Source organism: Pseudorca crassidens, chromosome 21 (assembly GCF_039906515.1).
Source record: "Pseudorca crassidens isolate mPseCra1 chromosome 21, mPseCra1.hap1, whole genome shotgun sequence".
NCBI classification, from domain to species: domain Eukaryota; kingdom Metazoa; phylum Chordata; class Mammalia; order Artiodactyla; family Delphinidae; genus Pseudorca; species Pseudorca crassidens.
Genome location: NC_090316.1, coordinates 10,487,707 through 10,506,359, shown reverse-complemented (window position 1 = coordinate 10,506,359; position 18,653 = coordinate 10,487,707). Strand labels below are relative to the sequence as shown.

At 42.7% G+C, this 18,653-nt stretch overlaps 1 protein-coding gene across 2 annotated transcripts in view; it reads left to right on the top strand.

The window, feature by feature from the left end:
- Positions 1–18,653, top strand: part of UNC5D (unc-5 netrin receptor D) — a 591,371-nt gene that overhangs the window by 481,354 nt on the left and 91,364 nt on the right. For both annotated transcript variants that reach the window (XM_067721525.1, XM_067721526.1), the window contains exon 8: positions 9,154–9,186. In XM_067721525.1, the coding sequence (XP_067577626.1) occupies positions 9,154–9,186 (33 nt within the window). The remainder of the gene's footprint in view (positions 1–9,153; positions 9,187–18,653) is intronic.

Here is an 18,653-nt window from a genome sequence, read left to right as displayed (position 1 = left end):
CCAGGGTTATCGTCCTGGTGCCAGCTCTTCTGGATCAATGATATCTGTTACACGTCAACACTTCCATCAGTCGACATTCCCACATCCCCAAATTAGCGATTTGGGCATTATTTTTTGTATTTTTAAAAGCTATCTAATAGATTTGGTCAGTAACTAATGATATCCAGAGTCAGGAAGTTTCCAAAATTTAGGCTTTCTGTCCTATAAAACAGACTCTCCCCATTTCAGCAGTTCTGTGTATTCCAGATCCTGCCTCTGTGGTCTGTTTAATCAGGACTCCACAAAACCCTGGGTAAGAAATATGAGTCTGGATTAGAGAAAGATTTAATGTCTGAGATCATAGAGTGGACCAGCCATAAAAGAAACGGCAAGAACCCAGCCAGGGAAGTGATTTAAAACAGAGTAATCTACTCCGGTAAAGGATTCAGTGCTCTCTGGGGTGTGCTGAACAAAGTGAATTAATAGAGGCGGAGGAGACGTCTTTGTTTTGATTCTATATTTTCTCCTTAACGTTACAAATTAAATACGTGTGTGTCTTCAAGAGCACTGAGACATGTGATCCAGAAAGCGAAGATGATGTGAACATCACCAGCATGTGGCCTTGTCCTTTTTCCAGAGAAGTGTCAGCATCCTCCTAAAAGCCCCGGCCTTGCATACATGTGTTTGGGAGAGGACAACGTTAGTGTGCAGTGGAATAGAAAATTGCCGTGATCGTTTAGAAAGAGATCATGGGGTAGGGAAAAGGGCTCTGCACCGGGAGTAAGGAGTCCTAGGTCTTAGTTCAGTTGTTTTGTTACTAGCGTGTGACCTTGACAGATCTCTCACCATCCCTTGCCTTCTGTCCATAACTATCAAACGGGGGCGGGGGGGCGGGGAAGCGGGATACGGGGTGCTGGGTGATCTCTAAGCTTCATCTCAGTATAAAAACTTGAAGTCATCATGATTTTACAGATACTTGTCTTTTAGCCAGCTTTGAGGAGATATTCTGGTTCAGTCACACCTAAAATTCACCGTTTGGATGATGAATATGCAGGGTGATAGGGGGACATCTTTTAGATCTGAAACAAAGGTAACCCCCTCCCCTACCCAGCAAAGCCGGTTGCCAGCCACCCCTAAGAACTGAGTCATCAAAGCAGGCCTCTAGCATCTGCTCCATTCCCTTCATTGAGAAGCTACAATGTCCTAGGAATTCATACGGAAATTAGGAAATTTAGGGACCCTGACTTTGTAATGATCGTGACTGAAAGTACATACAAGGCTGAGTAGCACTCATCTGTTCAACAAATATTTATTGAGTACCTACCATATTCCACTTACTGTTCCAGGCACCGAGAATAGATGAAAAACACAGATATAGACTCTACATGCCTGAGGCCTGAGGAAGCTTAGACTAAAACTACAAGTCAAAGATTCACAATTCACAGTTTCTTTTTCAGCTTTTTTTTTTTTTTTTTTTTTTTTTGGTAAGACAGGACTGATGGCCTGTGTATATCAGTTGCTAAGTATTTCTTTAGCAGTCAGTGAATAGTCATCGTAACACCCTCCCCAGTCTCACCACCCCCACCCCCAATCCATTTCCTACCCACACCTCCCTGTGACCCAGCAACTAAAGGGACCGCCCTGGACACAGCAGAAAGTCACCATGACCCTATGTCAGGGCTGGTGCTCACACTGACAGGATGCTTCTGTTTTTAAATAATTTGAATATCACTCCTCCCTTAAGGTAAGGAAAGTGATCGTGATGACGTTTATCAATAGATTATTCCCTTAAGCTTGAATTATAGACCCTGAACATTTATGGTTAGTTTTGAGTGAGTGTGTATGTCTGTATACACATACATATATTTTCCTGTTGTGGATAGAAGGGAGGGAATCCAAGCAAAACAATTTACAGCATAGAAGAATCTTAATATGCATCTTCCCTCGGAGCAGAATTAGAAACAGTGCATTTTATCACTTTGAGGCCAATTGCCGATAAGAAAGTCTTTGCAGACAGATGCTTAAACATCTTTGCTGTAACCCCAAAGCATACTGTACCCTGTATATCCATCATAAAAACAAACTAACCCACAGTGAATCGGTGGGAATGGACAAAGGTGGTAAGAAATCTAGACATTGAAATGATTTAGTTCAAAAATGAAATATGCAAATGCCCCTTGGGAGTATGGTCATTGTGGATACTTATTCATCTGAGTTTAGGAAATACAAAAGACATTCCTATAAGAGACGTCAAATTTGAAAGAAGGAAGAGGGAAGACGACATCATCTCATGCACACAAATTGTGTGATCAGGCTGAGGGGCCATTGTGGAAGGTCTTTGTCATCATAAGTCATATCCATGAGCTGTCTCTTGTAGTACCCATCTGATTTCCCCTAATTAATACGATGGGATCTTGAACAGTTCTTTGGTAGAACATATTAATACAGCTGATCTTCATTTACTGATGTACATCTCAGATCTTACGGGTTTTTATTCAGGTGGAGGGTTTTGCCATTCAGTCCTGGAATTTCTCTAATTACCCAGATATCTCTGAGGAAACCAGTGATTCCTCTAACAGACGTAACCAACTGGAAAACCCTGGGAGGAATCTCTCAAAACCTCCTGTTCTCTGTACTTGTCCTGCATGGATGGATGTGCTCAGAGTGCATTTTTTAAATTTTTATTTTATGTTGGAGCATAGTTGATTAACAATGTTGTGTTAGTTTCAGGTGTACAGCAAAGTGATTCAGTTATACATGTATCTATTCTTTTTCAAATTCTTTTCCCTTGGGGAGGGGTAAATTGGGAGTGTGGGATTGACATATACACACCACCATATTTAAAATGGGTAGCCAACGAGAACCTACTGTAGAGCACAGGAAGCTCTGCTCAGTGCATTTTAAAAGGGGCAGTAGATCTTACGATGGTCTATACAGGCTGGGAAGTGGGGAGAGGAAGCAAGAATTGAATTAACTCAGTAACTTGGGGTAAATACGGTCTCTGAAGAGTCATTTCTGAGCAGGATCTTTAAATTTAAAAAAAAAAAAAAAAAACCCGAAAGAAAAACGCAATGCAGAAATTAACAACTGAAAAGAGTGAAAAAACGAGAGATGCGCTGTGTTTTCCATCGCCGGAAGAATTTCATGGTTTTTACAAGAGCTGGTGGTTGTGTTCCTGCATGTCCTACAGCCGTAGTGAGCTCTCACCAACCACAGGAGAACAGAATAGAATCCCTGCTTGTCATCTTCAGTGTCTGCCTGACACGTTCAATCACGGTGGTGTTGCCAGTGAAAGCAGACCTCGTGTTTATCTAATTACCTGCTAGTGCTAATACAGAGCAGGTCCACCAGATCCTGGGATTTCCTGCAGCTTTGGAGAGCGTTCAGAGGGCTTCTTAATTATTTCTGGTTATGGGAGAAGAGGGAAAGCATGAGTAAATGAAACACACTGATAATCAATAACTTCAACTTTTTTTCTCCCAATCAGTAAATAATCAAGCAAATAGCTTTTAATTTCACTTCTCCTGCTACTTTTTTTCTTGCCATGATCCTCTGTTGCAGTGCCAATTATTTGTGAGCTCATCATTTAAATATGATTTTCATGTTAGCAGCCCATAACTAGTGGTGATGACAAAAGTATAAAATCAATCAGATGAACACTTACAAAGTAATATATTTTGAAAGAAATTGCATAGTATTTTAGCGAGTATAAGTAAGATAAACTGTCTAGAGAAGGGAGAGATTTCTTCCAACAGAGTAGTAATTGCCAAAGATTTCATGAGGGAATCAGAAATTGATCTAGGCATTGGAGAGAGGACATTTTTATATAGGAGGCTTGGAGGGAGGAGGGTGTCCTTGGAGAGGAAACAGCTTGGGCAAAAGCACTGAGAGTTCATGGATTGATCGGACTAGAATATGGATTTTTGCTGAGGTGCAGCGGAAACTGAGTCACATTTGATGTGGTGGGACCAGTTAATAGAAGACCATAAGGGTAGACAGAGAAATTGGCCATGACGTGGAGGCTGTGGAATCATGGTAGATTCCTACGTAATGATGCTAGAGCATTCTTCCAGCAAACAAGGAACTAGCCAGAGAGAATGGGCAGAGAAGACTGAATCTGCCACACAGTTCAGAATCAGCTCCTAAATAATTTGTGATTACAAAGACTGTGGAGGGTAAATAAAACATATTCAAGACATATCTTTTGGGGGGAGGTGAAAAAGGTTCCAAAGCATATGATCTATGAAGAAGGAAATAATGAAAATGGTCTTTGGAGATGAAAACATGGGACGTGTCTGGTTTAGTGAAAAGAAGGGCGATCGTGAACTCTAATGACGTGTGTCAACTGCTGCCCGGCAGGAGAGAGCTGTTCCGGCTACTGTCCTGGTGGGCATTTAGTCCACACGGAGTGGCTTGATGCCTGGGTCTCAAGAAACGTATATTTGTGGCATCCAAAACCCATAGAAGCCGATTTCAAATAATCGCAAGGCACGGGTTTTGAGGGCAGCCCCTTGCCCAGTCTGTGGGTTGGAGATTGAATCCATCCATCCACATGTGTCATCTTGCAACGTTTCTGTACTGTAGTTGTCAGCTCGTTCGCCTTACACATGTGTCATCTCTCCTTATTCTGGCTCACTCAGATCCGTGGGATGTGGGCTGCATGCAGCTGGCCACAGTTTTTCCCTGGCAGAGAAAGGATAAGGCTGGATGAGGGTGGGTGGGAAGGTAGGAATGCAGCCATAAATAGCTTCTAAGAACAATGGAAATGCTTTGGGAGCATGCCATATAAAAAGGAAGTCAAAATTTAAAGAAAGGTGGAAAAGAAATGAATCACCACCAAAAATAAAAACGTAGGTTGTGGGCTTCCCTGGTGGCGCAGTGGTTGAGAGTCCGCCTGCCGATGCAGGGGACACGGGTGCGTGCCCTGGTCCGGGAAGATCCCACGTGCCGCGGAGCGGCTGGGCCCGTGAGCCATGGCCGCTGAGCCTGCGCGTCCGGAGCCTGTGCTCCACAAGGGGAGAGGCCACAACAGTGAGAGGCCCGCGTACCGCAAAAAAAAAAAAAAAAAGGTAGATTGTCCTCTCTCTCCCTCTCCCTCCCTCCCTCCCTCTCTCTCTCTCTCTCTCTCTCTCTGCCTCTGTCTCTCTCTCTCTCTCCCCCCCTTCTCTTCCCTTGCCTCATATATAAGCATATATACCTCTATGCACACACTCACCACACGCACGGCAGACACAAAGCAATATTTGCAATACAGCACTGAGACAAAAGCAGATTGCCGAATAGTATATAAAAGACAATTCCATGTTTTTGTAGGTAAAAATGATCAATTACTGTCAATTTCATGTAGTTTCCTGCTAATATGTGTGTAAGCATATATGTGTGCACGTAACCTTATATGTATATAAAATCACAGAGGAAAAAAGCCTAGACTTGTATATATAACAACATAATAGTGGTTATCTCTTGGTGGTGGAATTATGGGGGGTGGTTTGCACTTATCTGTATTTTTTTTGATATGGTAAGTGTAAATAATAAAAATGATTTTTTAAAGAAACACAATTTAGAACACTATTAAAAATAAAATTTAAAAAACACTTGCACATCTTTAGCCTGTAAATACACAAAATCACTATAGGACTGAGTTATAATTACCATCAATTTCTATTTACCCAGAAGGTACCTCTTGGTGTATAAGTTAGACCCTGCGAAAACTTGTGATTTTCCCAAACTACAGCTCAGCCGCCACTGGCTCAGAATTACATTTCTCTTCCTGCAAGAGAAAATGGGCCCTTCTGTACACTCCAGCTACCCCAAAGCCTCTTGGGAGGCAGAGAGGAACTGGAGTTGAGTACACAGAACCCAGATTTGTTGCCAGGAAGTGGCGGTGCCCTCAGTAATCACAAAAACACAAACCCCTATTAGGAGTTCTTGGACAGGGACCTAAGCATGGGTATTTTTTTTTTAAAAAAAAGCTCCCCAGGTCATTTGAATATGCAGCCCATGTGAAGAACCATGGCCCTAATGGATTAATTTACTAAGGGGCCATTTGAACATGGCCTTGGAGAGAGGTAAAAGTAAAACAGAGAGGATTTGGTTGACCAAGGCCAGTGACTGCATGGCCCTGAGCCTTGTGAGAAAATGATTATGCACACAATAAAAGAACGTGAACTGTGGGTGGGCCATTCTTGCAAAACATAGCGAGGTTGGTGGTAGCCCTCTCTTGAGCTCACGGTAGAACAATCTCTAATCAGACATTTCAAGCTGGGCAAAATGGTCCATGAGAGCAGCTTGCTGACAAGATACTGCTTTTCACAAAGTACAGCAGAACCCAATGTTGATGCCGATGCCAGGGGACTAAAGCTCTTGGGCACCAGAGACTTCCAGCCTTTTCCGTGAGACGACGCAGGTTAACACACGTGCTGGATCTCAGCATAACACACGCGATGGTAGAGGAGCGGCCCTTTGAATAATTTTGACTCTGCTTTCAGAATTCATTTCAGGTGGATTTCTGTGGAATGTCTTTGGTAGTTACTCTAAAGATTTATAGGCGTGAAAGCAGGGTAGCACAGGGGTCTTCTTTACATGGCAGGAAAGGGAAGTTTCGACTTGCCCTTGGTGTCAGCAAGCAGAGGACAGGATTAGGCACATGTTTCTTAACTCCCGTTCAAGGACCCCTGAAATTCCCTAGAATTTCCGATTTGGAGCTGTGCCTTGTCTCCACGCAGTAGCACGTGAGTCACTGTTGTCCTCTGAACAAGTATGATGATCATATTCATAACATGTTCAAGTTTTTATTCATCAGCTGCTATGTATTGATGGCTGAACATGTGCTAGCCTGAGGCTGCATGACTTCATGGTTATCATGTTTAACCCCCCGGGACCAAGCTTCAAGGCCATTTTTATTCCCATTTTACTGTGGGGAACACTGAGGTCACAGAGATAGATGAAGACGATCCAAGATTTAAATCCATTTCTGATCCTGAGAGTCTGCACTAATCTGTGTCAGTAATGACGACGCCGGAGCTGGGTGTCATCAGGTCAGAGCGGAGGATGCTCTCTTCTGCTGCTCTGTGCCTCCATGTGGCCCCCGCCCTCTATCTGGGGACTTTAGCCCTGGGATTTTCAGCTCCGTTCACTCTGTCTTTTTTTCAGAGCTGTACCGGGTAGAACTCTACTACCCCAGTTTTTTTCACATCTTGGCTATATTCGATTTGTTTTTCTGAGGGGTAGTTATACGTCTCACCTGTTTTTAATGGAGTTTCATTTTGCTACCTGGCATAATCTTCGTTCCTGTGGTTTAGAAGGAAGAAAATATTGTTAAGCTCAGCCAGAGTTCTAAACAGATGTTCTGCATGTCTCTTTGTGTTGTCCTAGCAATGCATCACTCTCAGATGTCTTAGCCTTGGCCTGCCAGCATGGCTCTGCCCATGCCAATGCTTAGAGCATACGATCAGCAAAAACTGAAGTCGGGTTGAAACCACCAAAGTCGTTTTGTTCTAGTTCTTCAGTGCATTAGCATCTGGACTTCGGGCGGGACCACCTGCTCTAAGGAAACTAGTATGGCATTGAATCTGTGCAGTAAGGGAAATGCAAGGGTTTGGTTTTAAGAAACCTGACTGTAAGAATCTGAATATGATCCTATCAACTTGAACACATTATTCTCTTTTATGAGGATTTCTTTTTTAAAGAAAGATTTGTCAGATATTACCCTTTGCCTGTTAACTTCCCCTCATTGTAAAAAAAAAACAATGGTGGCCCCTTTGCAAAAGTGTGATCTACACACAACTTTTATAAGCTACTTCCATCACAAATCAGATGGCAGAACACACAAGAGTTGTATCTGAAGCACACGGCAAGGGTTTTCTGTCAAAATCAGTATTAAGTGCAGGGAGTGGGTTAGGCTAAGAGATATTCCGTGAGGGATTCGGAACCTAGCTGTGTCTGTCTGCCTGGGAGGGGTTACGGTGCAGTCAGCCAGGTAATGTTTATGAAGTTCTCAAATGTGTACTGTGCGAGATTTGCTTCAGTTAAAAACATAATCCAAAATGACAGGATCTCACCCCGCTTGGCTCGCCTTCAGGCAAAGAGAGGAAGGAGGCTACACAAGGTGACTTTTCAAGGTCCCCTGCCTTATGGGAGTCTGTGAATGCTTAGCAACAGCCCCCGTGCTTGTAGTCAGACTGTTCCATCTACACCCTAAGAAGCCGCGAATGACAGGGATGGTGCACCCTGCAAATCCTCTGGAATTTGACACGGTGTCAGACCTGGTCTTCCCAGGTTTCTGCGTGGTGGTGGAGTTGTGTTGGCCTGGGATGGGACCAGGGGCAGGAGAAAAGGTTAGTGGAGGGACTGTGGTGTAAGACAAAGCAAGCCACAGGCACCACGTCTCCAAGTGATTTGCAAGATGATTGCAAAATATTAGGTGATGAAAGATGGCAGGGGATGGTGGATGAACGGCCAGCCATGAAGAGAATGGATAAGAATGTCTGACTTGCTTTCGAAAAGACCAAGTGTCTTTTCTCTGTATCCATCTCATCTGACCGCTGCCCTTCTCAATAGCATGATTAAAAAGGACACCTTTCCATTAAGAGAGATCATCCACATTTTAACAGATGATCAAGATCTGAAACAAAAAAGTGTGATTTCTTCAAAATAAACCTTCAACACGCTCACAATACCGTAGCACCTATACCCAACGAGAACGGAAGAAAAGCAGAGTTTGGAACATTTTATCCAGACCGTGATAACTGCAAACCAATGCAGGATCCCTTTAAATATTTATTCATGGTTCATTTTTCTATCATCATGTAGAGTGAAATAGCATCCCTTACCTGAGCAGTCTTCTGGCTGTGTATAAAAAACGGACAGGCGGCAAGCTCACTGCTCTCATCATGCCGATAAGAATCTAACAGATGCAAGAGAAAGAAACCAGTAAGCCTGAGGGATTTTTTTTTTTGAAGGAATGAAGCAGTCATCCTAGAAAAATATTGCAAAAGAGAAAAATTTTAAAAATTAGAATGAAAAGGATAAATATGAATAACATAACCCGTATTGTCTGCAGAAAGAGAGAAAATGTTTCCTTTATGGAGGTAGACGTAAAGGGATATAGGAAATATATCTGTTCCGTGTAAATTATTAAATGCAACTTTCTTTTTTTCTCTTTCTTTCTTTTAGATAAAAAACCTCTTCATGAAATAAAACCCCAAAGTAAGTTATTCTTCCTCTTGTGAATATCACTTATTCTCATATTTTTGCTGTTGTATTTGTTTAGGAGCCAAAGAGAATTGAAGTTCCTTCGAAAGATCCAGGGCTTTCGGGGGGCTTCTCATTGGGTTTGGAGTCACATATCAGAGGTTTAAATGGAACGGAAATATGCACACCCCCTCCCCTCCTTCAGAGTAAAAGTAAATCTCTCCTCTTGATTCCGCCTGCCGAGAGCAGTCCATTTACCTGCAAATGTCATCTAGGACTCTTATTTCTGAGGAGATTTATCTCATTAAAATTAATAACTATTTGTCAGTACAGGCTTTCATGAGAGCAGCCTTGGGCAATAGCCTGATTACAAGACTCTCCACCTAGGAAGGGGCAGGGGGCGCCTAAGAGAAGAACCCTGAAATCCATGGCAACTGGGTAGACGAAGAACCAGTATTCCACAGTGAAAAGGCCAGGAATTGAACCTGCTGGGTGGGTGCTGGCTCGAGGTCTCTGTCCCCTGGCTTGCTTCCTGGAGAGGCCTTTGCATTCTCTCCATCTTACGCATCCAGTAGATCTGGGGGACGGAGCACAGCTTGAATGATTGGCAGCTCGGCGTTCAACCCCAGGGTGCTCAGCCCCGGCTGAAACTGAGGGCCACCGGAGGCCGTCTCTAAATCCCAATTCCCAGGCTGTACCCCAGTGAAATCAAAATGGGAAGAGGGGATTCAGAACACAGGAATCCCTAGTATTAAAAGCTCCTCAGGTGATTTCCATGTGCAGCTTGGATTGAGAACTATGTTTCTTAGAAAAATAGTTCTCGAGGGGCTTCCCTTGTGGCGCAGTGGTTGAGAGTCCGCCTGCCGATGCAGGGGACACGGGTTCGTGCCCGGGTCCGGGAAGATGCCACATGCCGTGGAGCAAGTAGGCCCGTGAGCCATGGCCGCTGAGCCTGCGCGTCCGGAGCCTGTGCTCCACAACGGGAGAGGCCACAACAGTGAGAGGCCCGCGTACTGCAAAAAAAAAAAAAAAAAAAAAAAAAGTTCTCGAAACTTAGATAAGCGACCACATGCATCAGAATCTTGAGTTATGGTGGGAGCTTGTTAAATATGCCCCCCCTCAGAATAGAACAAATTAATTTGAACACCCAGTGCAGGGGCAGCTCCTGAGAATCTACATTTTAATATGTTCCCCCAATGATTCTCAGAAATGTGTAAACTATACCACGGTATCATATAGACGTCAGAGTCCATATAGAAGGGCATCTGCATTGCAGCTCTTAGCAATGGTAGAAAGAGACAGCTCCCTAGCCAGTTTGGTTTGTAAGCTTGTGAAAGACGTTCTTGACCAGTATCTCCTATTTTGGTGGAAAATGAATGGCTTTTGATCTTTTAAATCCTAGGGTATTAAAATTCAAATAGCATGGGAGAGTTAACAGCTTCGATTAACCACCTTCTTTGAAAGAATTAAGACCCTGTGAAAATAGACAGAAATCGGTGCCTTGGGATGGGGGTCAGGTGACATGAGAGAAAGATGCAGTAAAGCTGTGATGTTCATACTTCAGATGTTGCTTCAGGCAGGCTTGAGATAGAAAGATGCCATAACTTCTGGAGCCTGAGAACTTTACAGAACAACAGAAACAAACCTTCTTGTTTTCCCTGCTGTCTGCTGCCCATAAAGTCGTTATTGGGACTTAGGCAGTAGCCCTCCGGAGTCATGCATGCTGGATTTGGAACTCATGGGAAGACTGAAGGTGGGGAAGCCTGATGGGGGGGTGTGCGTGTGCGCACGCATGTGAGGGTGGAGGAGAAAAGGGGGCACTGAGTGTTCGGCTTGTGTCTGGGCCAAGGCCTCAGAGGGACTGCTGGAGTAAGTGGTCCCCCAGGGCTTCCTGGTCACAGAGCCCTCACCCTCCGCTGGCCCCCGTGTGCCGCCCGAGCAAGATTATGGGTATCCATGTGGCGGCCAATGGGAGAGTTCCTCAGAAATGCATGTGTGTTTTTTGAACATTAATTTCACGCTTAGTTTGTGAGTCCTGTGCCATTCTAATTTGGGTACAGATTTGGGTACATTCCAGCCATAAGCCCCACCGTGGCTAGTTCAGGTCCTCGGGGACTCGTGAATGAGGTTTTGCTTGGGGTTCTCGCTCCTCTACACCATGCTTAATTGCTGGATACTGCCACGGAATCGCTTAAACTGTTTTAATTTGTGATTTCCTAAAAATAAAACCTTAACAGAATCGATGTGATTGCAAAAGGCTCCCAGAGGCATCGGCTCCGGGTTCTGGAGGCTGCACGGTTAGGAGTGCGTTATATGAAGGCGGGCTGCGGTGGTTCGTTGAAAGAGAGGGGCTTCGCTGAAAATTCCGTGAATCATCACTGATGCAAAATCAAAGTCAATTATGAAGATAATTGAGAAGCAACCTGTTCCTATATATAGCTGTGCACATGAGCCTCTGCCAGGCTGGTTGGATGGAAACCATCCCTCGGAGCCTCCCGGGCAGGTCCGTGTGAGGCGGGCTGAGGATCCGGCTTTGAGTTGCGGGGAGGTGTGAAAAGAAAGTGAAATCTTAAGATGCCTGTTGGCAAATCTTAATGACAAACGGGGGAAAATGTGTGCACAGCATCGCTCCTGAAAGCACTTATTGTAAATGAGATAATTTAATCAATTACGTTTCCTAATGTACTAAACCGAATGTTTCATTTTCTGCTTCTGCACGTCTTAAATTATCTTCAGGTGTTTTAGGAGATTTAATCATAGTTAATAGAAACTTCATTACCAGCAAATGTGCTTTCAATAAATGTTGTGTAACAATGTCAGGAAGTGCAGTAAAATATAGTGGGTTCTGAATGGCAAACATGTACCCCAGAGTCAGGCTGAAAGATGGATGGTCATGTGCAGACAGACTCCTGGGGGCTTGGGGATGAGGCTATCTGAGGGGCTGTGAGTCCCCAAGGAGCGACTGCTTCAGTAAGTGCACCTTAGGGATGAAAAGGCTTCAGCTTCCCCCTAGAAAATAACTCAGAACATATTCTTTCTCCATCTCCTTTCCACGTAGTTGTTTTGTGACTAGTAGAAACGCACGCTACACACGAATCCCATTAATCGTTCTAGAGTCAGTTACCTCCAGGACTTCGCCAGTTGAATGTCTCCCAATAACCTGAATCTCAGCTTTTTCAAAATTGAATGTGTCCTTTTCTGTCCCTGTTTTTAACCCAGGCCTCTTCCCATCTTCTCTAGTTCAGTGAATACTATGCCTTTAACTCAGCTGGGTCCCACACTTGGACAGCCTCCTAGACCCCTGTCTTTTTCCTCTCCCTTCTCCAGCTCAGTATCCAATGAATCACTACCGTCTAACCGTTCTGCCACCTACATAGATCAAGTTCACTGACTTTCTCCATTTTCCCTCTTGCGCAATCATCCCTCCTTTCATTCTGCAGCTATTCATCAAGTGCTTCCCATCGGTTAGGACATGTTCTAGGTGGTGGAGAATCAACACTTGAGCCAGACAGATACAGTTTCTGCTCCCACAAAGCTTACAGTGAGGGGAGATGGAAAAAACCAGAAAATAAGAGTGCTCAGTGCTGTGGAGGTGGTGACGTGTTGTGAAGAGGAATAAAGCAGGATGAGGGGCTCAGGCGGGGATGGAGGGAGTGTTGCTTTTTTGTATAAGGTGTTCAGAGAAGGTCTCTAATAAAATCACATTTAAGAAGAGACCTGAAAGAAAACAAGGACAAACATTCTAGATATCTGAGAGGAGAACATTCCAGGCCAAGGGGACAGCAGGATGCCAAGGCTGTGTGGTGGGAGCTTGTATCCGAGGAACAATTAGGGCAGGTATCTGGAGCAGAGCGGCAAAGGGAAGAGTCATAATAGCTCAGGTCAAAGAAGTGGGGCACCGGGAAAAGCTGCCACGTGTATCATAGGCCATTGTAACGACTTTGACCTTTCATGTGAGCGAGATGGAAAGCCATTGAGGGTGTTTATTCATAGTGAATAGTTTCAAGGATAAACTCTACCTGCTGTGTTGAGTGTAAACATACAGGGAACCAGAGCAGAAGCAAGAAAATCTGTTACAATGATCTATTGTAACAATAATCTATTAAAATAATCTAGGCTGTTACAATACCCAGGCTATTATAATAACCTAGATTCAAGATGACTGTGGCTTGGGCCAGACAGAATGCATTGGAAATTGTAGCAACGGGCCATAATCCATGATAGATATCTTTTGAAGGCAGAGTCAAAAGGATTTGCCGGTGGATTGGATATAGAGTTTGAGAGAAGGAAAAGCATTAGGGATGATTCCAGAATTTGGGCTACGCAGCTAGAAGGATGGACTTGCCGTCACCGATCTGAGGAGAACTTGGTTTAGCACATCTGGAGGGAGACTCAAGGGTCCAGTCTTATAAATGCTAGATTTGAGATACTTCTTAAACATCTAAATGGAGAGGTTAAACAGGCAGCTGAATATATGAGTCTGGAGGTCAGAGGAGAGTCCTGGCTGGTGACATAAATCTGGGGCTTGTCACTGTCCAGATGATACTTAAAGCCATTAGGCTGAATGAGATCACCGAATAATGAGTGTGAACAGAGAAGGTATCTGAGGACTCAGCGCTGGAGGACATCAACATTTAGATGTAGAGAAGGTCAGAAGTCACTGCAGAGGAGACAGAAAAGTAACAGCCAGTTGTAGTAAGAGAAAAACCAAGTGAAAAGAAAAGGGTGTCCCAGACAAAAATGTTTTAAAGTTCAGGCCACCTTTCTTCCTAACCAGGATTTCTACCATTGCTTCCTATATCCAATCTTGGCCGACATCAATTTATCTGATCTTTTGAAAACATCAGTTCTGGTCTCATGACCTCTGTGTTCAAGCCTTTTCGTTAGCTGACCATTATTTTTAAGATAAAGTCCAAAGTACTTAATGTTTGTGATCTGGTCTGAGATGGCTTTTCTTAAGCGTATCAGCTTCTCTCAAGCCCCTGAACCATTAGGTATTTTCCTTCCTACCCTCTCACCGTTTCTCGTATTCTTCAGCCAAACAAAGATTCTTCGTTGTCTGAATACCCTGGGCCCATGTTGGCATAAAGTTCCTTATACGTTCTGTTACTTCTGCCAGAAAACTTTCTCTCCCCCTAATCTTAACCTGTTGAATTTGTCCTTCCTCCAAGTTTTGGCTTGGGTCTCACTTCTGCAAAGCATTCACCATCTTCCCCCCAGCCCCCAAGTCTGAGTTAGTTACTCCTGTAATTGGCTCCGTATCAAGCAGTTTCCCTATTTCTACACCATATGTTCATTGCCTTTATCCCAGGCTGGATTCCCTCTCTGCTAGACATAATTCCTGCCATCTGGTAGATGGTATAGGATCTTGTTCACCCTTATGCTTGTGGCGTTTACCACTGTGCCTAGCATGTATTAGATGTTCAATTCATACTTGTTATTATGGTCTTACATCTTCCTGCTAACTCTGCACGGAGCCTTTTATTGTTAAGGTGAAAATAAAGACTTTGCTTCTTTATATTTATTTTAACTCATTCATGTAGTAGATATTTATTGCACAATTATTCTATATAAATAGCCCTGGCCCGGTGAAGTGTGAAGGAAACAGTAAGAAAGGCTTCTTCCCCACAACTTCAATACAAGGTAGAAGATAATCAAGGATTTGAGAAGAGGGGGAAGTAAGGAGATAGTTTTTAATAATCATCTATTCTGTGCCAGGTAGTTTTTAATAATCATCTCTTCTGTGCCAGATGCTAGGTTAAAGTCCAACCTGGCTGCTTCCCAGAATCATTTCTATCAAAGAATGACCCAAATGTGTCCTTACGTCTGAAAATTAGGTATTTCTCGTCTCCTTACTAACGCTCCATTCTACGTCTTTTCCCCAAGTGCACTGCTTTCATCCATAGTGGAACGATGTGGGTTCTGGGAATACACATTCTTTATGATCCTCATAGGGTTAGGGAACTCCTCAGAAGATGCACAGTCTGCACTGGTAATTTGGACCATTCTCTTTCAGGCTGTGTAGACCTGAATGGTACCTTGAACCCATAGAACGATCTGCGACTTTGAACCATAATATCTTTAAGTTCTCAATAGACTTCTAGATTCTTCTAAACTAACATGAGGCAACTGGCATCAGTGCTAATCTTCTAGCCATGATGTAAAGCACATTTTTTTTCTATTTTACCCAGCATTTTTCTTCATCTCCTGCTGATTATTTTCCATTACATAAACAGCACTTCCCACAAATTGCGTGACTTGCTTTGTCCTTCAGAATCACTCCTACTGCGAATCAATTCAACCCATGCATATGTGCAACATTTATCATTTTCTTACTACTTTCAATCTTTTTATTACCTAATTTTTATTCCATTGTAAGTGTATACCTTTTCTTATTACCATTTTCAAGAATATCATTGACCTTACTGGACGTGATGGGATTTCGTTCATTCAATACTTCGGAACTAAGCACAGACACAGTGAATAAGTAACGGACCAAAATGTTCATCAGCATCAGAGGAACCCAGGGCACTCGCTAAAAATGTGAATTCACAGGCCCCATCTTTCCACGTGTTAGTGTATTCAGTTAGAGTTTATATCTTTAATTTCCAGAACAGAAAATGAAAGTGAAGTCATTTTCTCAAGGACAGGAGTTCAAATCCTGCTTTTTGACTCTATTTCTCATTTTACCTTGGTCTTCGTATCTGACGGGAAAAAACACAGTTCTTTTTGCAGTCTGAAGGTAGACTTACCAGATAAAATACAGAACCCTTAGTTACATTTGAATTTCAGATCAACATTGAATACATTTTAGCATAAGCATGTCCCAAATATGGCATGAGAAATACTTCTACTAAAGTTATTCATTCTTGATCTGAAAGTCAAATTTAACTATGTCATATTTGTATTTGCTTGATCTGGCAACTTAGAAGGAAGAATAAAACACGTGAATATGCATTATCAAGAAATATTTTTGGGGCTTCCCTGGTGGCACAGTGGTTGAGAATCCGCCTGCCAATGCAGGGGACACGGGTTCGAGCCCTGGTCCGGGAAGGTCCCACATGCCGCGGAGCAACTAAGCCCATGCACCACAACTACTGAGCCTGCGCTCTAGAGCCCGCGAGCCACAACTACTGAAGCCCGTGCGCCTAGAGCCCGTGCTCCTTGATAAGAGAAGCCACTGCAATGAGAAGCCCGCGCACCGCAACGAAGAGTAGCCACCACTCACCGCAACTAGAGAAAGCCCGCTTGCGGCAACAAAGACCCAACACAGCCAAAAATAAATAAATTAGTTAATTGATTAATTAATTAAAAGAAATATTTTTTATAGAATAGATTATCTTTACTGTCAATCTTGGAAGGACGGTTAGAATTAAAACAAATATTAGAGGAGAGAGCCTTTCAGTGAAAGCAAAAAGTCTGAACAAAAAGAAGTCTACTGAAGTACAAGTTCTACTTGAAAAAAGTGGATATGGGCAGACCTCATTTTATTGTGTTTTGCTTTCTTGAGCTTCGCAGATACTGCTTTATTTTTTTTTTTCTTTTTACAAATTGAAGGTTTGTGGCCACCTTGTGTTGTCAGATGATGGCTACCATGTTTTAGCAATAAAGTATTTTCTAGTTAAGGTATATCCATTGTTTTGTTCAGACATAATACTATTGCACGCTTAACAGACTACAGTATAGTGTAAACATAACTTTTAACTGGAAAAGCAAACAATTTGTGTGACTCGCTTTATTACGATATTTGCTTTATTGTAGTGGTATCTTTGAGTTATGCCTGTAGCCAGATTTAGCCAAAGAGTAGGGTCCCTATGGATGAGAAATGGGCAAAAGCAGTTGAAAAATAGAATGGGGCAGAGCAGAAAGTGTCTTGAGCTGTAAGGAAAGTCCCTGTTGGAGTGAACTCAACACCTACTAGAGAGTTATTGAAAGGTCAGTGCCAGAACCGTGTTTGGAGAGAGTAATCCATGTGTAAAGTGGTTCAGAGTGAACGAAGACTGGGGCCTCGGTACCAGGTAAGATGAGACTGTGCAATGTGGGTGCCTCCTGTTGAAACAGAGATGTGAGAGGCACTGGGGATCCGATCAGTAAGGCGTGTCAGTGGTCTGGGGAAGGGGTCGATGGAAAGAAGAGGAAAGATGACTCTCCGTCTCAAGCCTGGTCTCTGGTGATGTCATTACTAGAGAAAGGGAATTCAAGAAAAGAAAGTATCTGAAGAGATAAGAATGGTGAATTCATCAGTCAGATGACAAATTTGAGATGTTAGCGCAACACATAGTTGCGTGATGGTATTATCCATCGAGCCGGAGGAAATGTTGGATGAGGTCTTCACATACGCGATGAGGCAGGAGATCTTGGTTTGAGACTGTTTGTCATCGGAGGAATAGTTAGCGCTGTCTGCGTGTGAGTGATGATCCGATTAGATGAGCAAGAGGGGCCAAGAACTGAGCTTTAAAGATCTTTTATAGAACTTTGAGAAGGAAGGGTAGTTCCTAAACAATAAGAAAAGAGATGTTAGGAGAATCAAATTTAAGGGACTTTTTCTTTCCCCTAGAGGGAGGGTTGGCTATTCTTGTGTTTCTACTGCAGAGCAGTGGAAAAGAATAAGAAAAAGAACATTACTACTAATGGAGTGTTTGAGACCAGTCTTCAAGAGGAAACAGTGGTTTGTGCAAGAGCCAGACTCTAAAAGGGTAAGAGAACAACCAAATAAGACAGAAATAGTGAACGAGTTACACCATTATACAGCCTGGCAATGGGCTTAGACACGTGTAAAAAGAAGTGAAGCACGTCTGTAGGTTCTGATAGAGGAAAGATCTACAAGATACTGTACATGGTGGGGGCAAAGAGCAACATACAGGAAAGGAAATATAATTTAGAAATATAAGGATAATAGAATTTTTCGAGTAAAAATGGTAAAAAAAAAAAAAAAAAAGAAATTTACTTTTTTTTCCCTGAAAGATCTCAAAGAAAGATACTATCAAGAATGGTTACTTTTATTTTTTTCAATTTTATTTATTTTTTTTATTGGAGTATAGTTCATTTACAATGTTGTATTAATTTCAGGTGGACAGCAAAGTGATTCAGTTATATATACATATATATCGGGTTTTTTTCATATTCTTTTCCCATGTAGGTTATTACAGAATATTGAGTAGAGTTCCCTGTGCTATACAGTAGGTCCTTGTTGGTTATCTGTTTTATATGTAGTAGTGTGTATATGTTAATCCCAAACTGCTAATTTATCCCTCCTCCCCTTCCCCCTTTGGTAACCATAAATTTGTTTTCTATGTCTGTGGGTTTATTTCTCTTTGGTATATAAGTTCATGTGTATCCTTTTTTTTTTTTTTTTTAGATTCCACATATAAGTGATATCATATAGTATTATATGTCTTTCTCTGTCTGGCTTAGTTGGAGGATAAATTTTCTCTTGGTGTAGTGTAACTTTTCATAGTTCCTAAAACATTTTCTCATCATAT